Source organism: Argentina silus (assembly GCF_951799395.1).
Source record: "Argentina silus genome assembly, chromosome: 16".
NCBI classification, from domain to species: domain Eukaryota; kingdom Metazoa; phylum Chordata; class Actinopteri; order Argentiniformes; family Argentinidae; genus Argentina; species Argentina silus.
The window spans coordinates 7,151,206-7,157,205 of NC_139670.1; the positions used below are offsets into that span (position 1 = coordinate 7,151,206).

The 6,000-nt window shown below is 38.9% G+C and overlaps 1 protein-coding gene across 1 annotated transcript; it reads right to left on the reverse strand.

Moving 5' to 3' along the window:
* Positions 1–3,027: 3,027 nt before the first annotated feature.
* LOC310817097 (parvalbumin beta 2) lies at positions 3,028–5,677 on the reverse strand. The gene is made up of 5 exons (XM_083687530.1): positions 5,599–5,677; positions 4,754–4,825; positions 4,377–4,509; positions 3,827–3,936; positions 3,028–3,312 (listed from the first exon to the last, which is right to left on the reverse strand). The coding sequence occupies exons 2-5, from the start codon at positions 4,812–4,814 to the stop codon at positions 3,287–3,289; spliced, it is 330 nt and encodes a 109-aa protein (XP_083543656.1). The 5' UTR covers positions 4,815–4,825; positions 5,599–5,677; the 3' UTR covers positions 3,028–3,286.
* Positions 5,678–6,000: the final 323 nt, after the last annotated feature.

Consider the following 6,000-nt stretch of genomic DNA (forward strand, 5'->3'; position numbering starts at 1 on the left):
AATTAGACTGTATGTGGACATTTTGAAAGTTTTTGTTTTAGCTCTGTAAAAGTGATTACTCGCGCATCGCTGTGCGTAATGGTCTCTGTTTAGTAAATTAATATATACAGAAGATGTTAAAGACCTCATCAGATAAATAACTTGAGACGAAAAACACCAACTGCTAGATTGACACTTTAAATGGCAACAATTTATGACCGGCTCGTTTCCTCAGTGAACTGTAGTTTTGATGAGAATAAACTGGTGCGTAATTGGCATGCGTAAAATGTCAGGAATGAGTTGCGTCGCATTCTTGTGTCGACCAAAGTTTGAGCCCCCGTGATATATCTATCTATCTATCTATTTATCTATCTATCTATCTATCTATCTATCTATCTATCTATCTATCTATCTATCTATCTATCTATATCTATATCTATATATATTCTAGTAAAATTGAGAAATGCATTGAGAATGTCTCTACACCTTCAGTTATATTAAACTGTTGTTTCTAACAGTAAGACACCATTGAGCAGTTGTATTCGATTATTAACCACTGTACATATCCCTTTTTAAAATAGATATACCTGTCTAAACCTACACAGATCAGTTAAGCTGGGGCTGGTACAATTGAAAATATAATGTTGAGAATGAGATCACAAAGCCCCACAATTTCACATACAACAGAAAATATTAGGTAGTCCATTGTGTCTAAATATGATCCTTTATGCTTTGTTTGCACTAGCAAAACAACGAGCAAACAAACTAAATGTCATGACCTTTGCACATATAGGACAAAACATCACAGCCAAACCATACAGCTATAATGTACAATATTTGCATAATCATTCATTAATATTATCATATTCATGCATATTCAGGATCTCACGTTTGACATACCTATCCATGACAAAGTTTGGGGGAAGGGGGCACCCATCCCAATGGTTTAATTGGATATTGAGTCAATCATCACCTGTATCTAATTAAGGGCTGTTTGGTTTTATCGTTCCTCTAATTTACATTTACATTTACATTTATGGAATTTAGCAGATGCCTTTATCCAAAGCGACTTACAACAAATACATTTGACTAAGTAAGTGAATCATCTATCCATCAGTCATCTTAAGATAAAGTAATCAATGCTCAGACCAGGGACCATTGGCAATCACAATGCTAGAAGAAGGACCTTTTTAAATTTTAAATTTTTAAAATGTATTTATTTTTAATAGAAGAGAAACTTGTACAGAGAGAATCTCTAATCAACGCCATTCCTCATTATGGCTATGGTGCTATTTATGGGAACAGTGGAAGATGATACTTCCATTATCATTCAAGCATCCACATTTGGGAAGAGCATCTTACTGTTACACTGTACTCACGGTACATCATACTGTCTTGCTAAACAATTGAGTAGACAACAATACATGTGTTGACTTTACCTTTGTCTATTGTTACATGGTTTTGGCTATATACAAAGCTTAAAGGTAGACTCTTGGATATGATGTCATAGCAAAATGAGTGGGGTGACGCTGTTAGAGACTTGCAAAAACGGAGATGCAACAGACTAGAGAATAGAGCGTGTTGCGACAGAGCAAAAATCCACATCCTCATTTCAGAGAAGGGAGGAAAAGACTGGCGTATGGGCTCTGCCATCTTATGTCGGGGAGCAGTGAAACAAGTGGACGCTCTTGTTCACTACACTATCTTTGATGAAAGTTGCTCTGTTTTCACAGGCATGACGTTATATCCCAGAGTCTACCTTTAAGGTCAGGACAATTTATGTTTTAAGTGCAGCCGATGGCAGTGTTGAGATGCACCTGTTGCCATTGTGAAATTAAACAAAAAGACCCAGCTTGATATATTTATATTTATATGCATATTTGAAATGCATTGTTAGTTGTCATTTGATTTCTATTGTTTATCTATTGTCTCTATTATTGTATATCCAATCCATAGTCCTAGAGGTGGATTCGCTTTATATCACTCAGAATACAGGTCTGTCATGTTTCTAACTCCTATCCTCCTCCCTGACCCTACAGGTGTGTAGAGGCTAAACCTGACCTGACCCACCCAACAGGACCCTACATGTGTGTAGAGACTAAACCTGACCCCTACAGGTGTATAGACGCTAAACCTGACCCCTACAGCTGTGTAGAGGCTAAACCTGACCCACCCAGCAGCTGGGAAGAGGAATCAACCTTAAACAAAGGAGAGATGAAAACAGGACTAGATCAGGTGTTTGCCTACAGATCAAGTTCCTGGAGGCAGACAGTTTAGAGGCAGCTATAAAAATGCACAGTTCAAACCCTGACCCATGGTCTATAGTGGTCAAACAGGGTCTCTAACCACAAAAGACTTATACTTTTGTGGGACATCCTGGTCCAAATTCCTCCCCTGGACTATGTCACCAAGTTGTAAAGCATGTTCTTATCCGGTACATTGTAAATTGTAAATACATTGCTTTAAGTAATTATTCAGAGTATGATTTGTTCACTTCTCTCAACATAAATAGAACTAGCCCATATTGTATGTCACTCTGTCAGTAGCTATCTGAGCTAGGGTCTTTAATAAATGTGCCTCATTGACAAATTCTCTGTAACTGGGGAGGTCTGAAACCCAAGCTGTGCCCTGGCTCTAGTCCTGCTCCTAGTCCTTGCTCCTACTGAGCATGTGCAAGGTATCCTCTGGCCACCCCCTGTGGAATACATTAAAAAAAGGTCAGGCACTCCTTTACTGAATGTATGCCAGCATGGAGCATCTATCTCTTTAAGCCCTGGCAGCAGATCCTGCTATTTCAACCTCAGGTTAATAAGACCATCTGATGTTGTTGTCTATGTAGGAGACAATTACTTTGGCGGGAAGGGTGGTTGAGAGAACCCTGTGTCAAATCCCAGTTCGGTCGGTATGCTGTATGCTTCAGCTGTTAAACTGTTATATATTAGTCCTATATTTCAGCAGTGTAATACACTCAGTGAATACAATTAGGACTTCCTCATGTGTGGTGCTCAATGGTGCTCAATGGTGAAAATGAAAAACATAAAGCAGCTATTAATCCAAATGTTAATTTATTTCCATTTCAAAAAGTGCAAAGTAGATTGTAAAGTTTTGCACACTGCTGAATGCGAACATAAAACGTATTTAAAAAACATGAACAGTAAACACGCTTTGGGGGTGTGGGGTTACAGTCAAAACAGTCTGCAGCGACATTCATAAATAAAATGAATATAAAAAAGATATAGTATTTGACAGGCAAGGGCCAGGAGGACAGCTCGACTCTGGATTTATTGAAAAGGGGGCCTATGATCACTTATGCCTTCACCAAGGCGGCGAACTCTGTGGGCAGAAAGAAGAAAGAAGATAATTTATGGTGAGACATCTTCAAGGAAGAATACTATTCATTTCAATACAATGCAAAAAATGTTTACATGAGGAACATGTGAATGTGTTATGAATGTTTTATAACATATTTATAATTCTTTATTGTACATAGCTCAATTTAGATAGTTAAACTAATGATTATGGTTAATAGATTTTCTAGTAAATTCATAATAAAGGCACTCAATTCCAACATTATATGGCATACATTAGTATATTTGCATAATAGCATCATAGTAGGATCAAAGTGTTGGCTGTATGTACTGTATTATTGAAAACATTAACAAAATGACAATCCAAACTGTTGAGTCATATCCCGCCTTGTTGAGAGGCATTCCATGTGTCAGTCTGTTTCTACTTTGGCCAACTTGCCATTTGGCAAGGCAACATTATAGTGTTGTTGGATGCAGAAGCAGTCAAGGTTACTAGGAGCTAAGCTAATAGTGTAGAAGAGTTGTGTGTAATGTCTTACCATCAACTCCAATCATGCCGTCACCATCACTGTCACCAGCCTTCAGGAAGGCCTTGGTCTCACCGTCTGTCAGGGCTCTGGCACCGGCAGAGAAGTTCTGCAGGAAGAGCCTGGATGCAAACACAGAGGACTGGTTAGCAGGGTGTTCAAGTTTCACTAAATTACTATTCAATTCAGTCCATTTGGAAAATTCATTGAAATTCAGTTCATGATTTGAAAATAGCCCATTATTTTCTGTGAGGACTATATTCAATTTTCTACTTTTTCTATTAGGTATTTTTTACTTGTTTATCTATCTTAGTTACATTGACCTTTGTTGGCCCCTGTGGTCCTGGTATAGCCAGATGGGAATAGACAAAATATGCATTGGTATTCATTTCAGTTAAATGGTGGTTTTAAATTACCCTTCAGCATTCTAAAGAATATGAGAGTTATATAAGGTCATCTTCAGTCAGTCAAGTGGAGGGGATAGTCAAGATATGCGCTGGTATTGATTTCACTTCAAGGGTGGTTCTGTAATACCATTTGGCAAGTTAAATATGAGACCTACTTGAGCTCATCCTCCTCAATGAATCCACTCTTGTCCTGGTCAATGACGAAGAAGGCTTTCTTCACATCATCAGCGGACTTGCCAGCCAGACCGACCTTGGCGAAGAACTCCTTGTGCTTGAAGGAGTCAGCAGCTGTGGCGGAAAAGCAGTGGTTACTTCAACATCACTTCTTTGCTCATCTAACCCTTGTATAAACTCTTTACTTTAGTCTTTGACAACAAATGATCATGTATGCATTTTTAAGTTTGCGTGTTGTGAGGAAACTTAAGATCCTTTAATTCATACAGTATTTAGTTTTTAGTATGGTTGTCACATAGTGTCACATAAAGGTATGGTATTGTCTGCCAGTTGCAGAGGTCAGTTTATGGGAACACACCTGCGCAGGCCTTGATGGCTGCGGCGATGTCAGCATCCTGAAGAATCCCAGCGAATGCCATTGTCAATTTTTCTGAGAAAGAGAAGAAAGAAGATATTTTAAGTGATCAAATGAACATTCACCACAAATTAAATAGGCTCATTAGTATTTTCTGAATAATCATGACTAATCATACTAATTATATTACTCCCTACTAACTACCAAGAAGGCGAAATATCAGGCATGTAAATTGAACATTTTTCATTTTGAATTCCAAATAACAAGCATCGGTTCAGCCATATCTATGGAATTCTGCTTCACAGAGAACGGTTCTAAGGCAGAGGCCCCAATGCCTATGCATGGCTGCATGATATGCCTCTGAACTACTAGGCCACACTCTTGACCTATGAGTCAACTGTATATTCTCATCCCTCCTTCTCTGTCTCCAATATCTGTGAACTCTGCAGCCTCTTTATATGTCTCAAGCTTTCAAAGTCAACCTTTCTCTAACAGTAGGCTTATAACTTTCACTGATATTGAAATAATTATTTAGAGAGAAGAGTCGAATCATTTAGTGACGGTCATTCCTTAGTGAAATTCCACGTCGCCCACGGTACAGACAGCATACAGTAGGTCCCCCAGCATCAATCAGGTAAGCTTTGATGATTTTGTGGCGGAAAAGCAGTCCCATGTCGCTTTTAAACTCCAAACGAATTCCATGTCGAAACTGTTCCATTTTCGGTTTTATTGAGTGTATTCCGAGGCTTTTCCAAAAAATAAAATCTTCGCTTGTCTTTGACATCTGAAGATGCAAGGGGTATAGGCCTATGCTGTCATACTGCATTAGTCCGCTGAGAGGAACTCACCTTTGGGCGGTTAGAGTCGAGAGGGCTGCTGTATCTCAGTTGAAGGCCGGATGAGGGTAGTGGCTCTCAGCTCTTCATTTTATACCCTCGCCCTTCAAGGTGTAACACACACCAAATGCTTAGGTTAGTTTTTGGAAGAATGTGTCTAGTAGTCAAATTGTGCTATTTTTAAACCGTTCGAACGGGGATGCAGTCCTTGTGTGAAACGCAAGAGGGGCATTTTTGAGCGTCAGGCTGCACGACCCTTTCGCTGCATGTTAATGGTAAAATGCCTGCAATGCGTTTTCTTAGTAATATGACTCCTCTCATCTGCAATGTGGCCCTTTTGGAGTTTGTAAAGCCTCAGAGTTTCTGAGAAGTCAATATAATTGAAGCAAATACATCTATTATTATTATTATTAT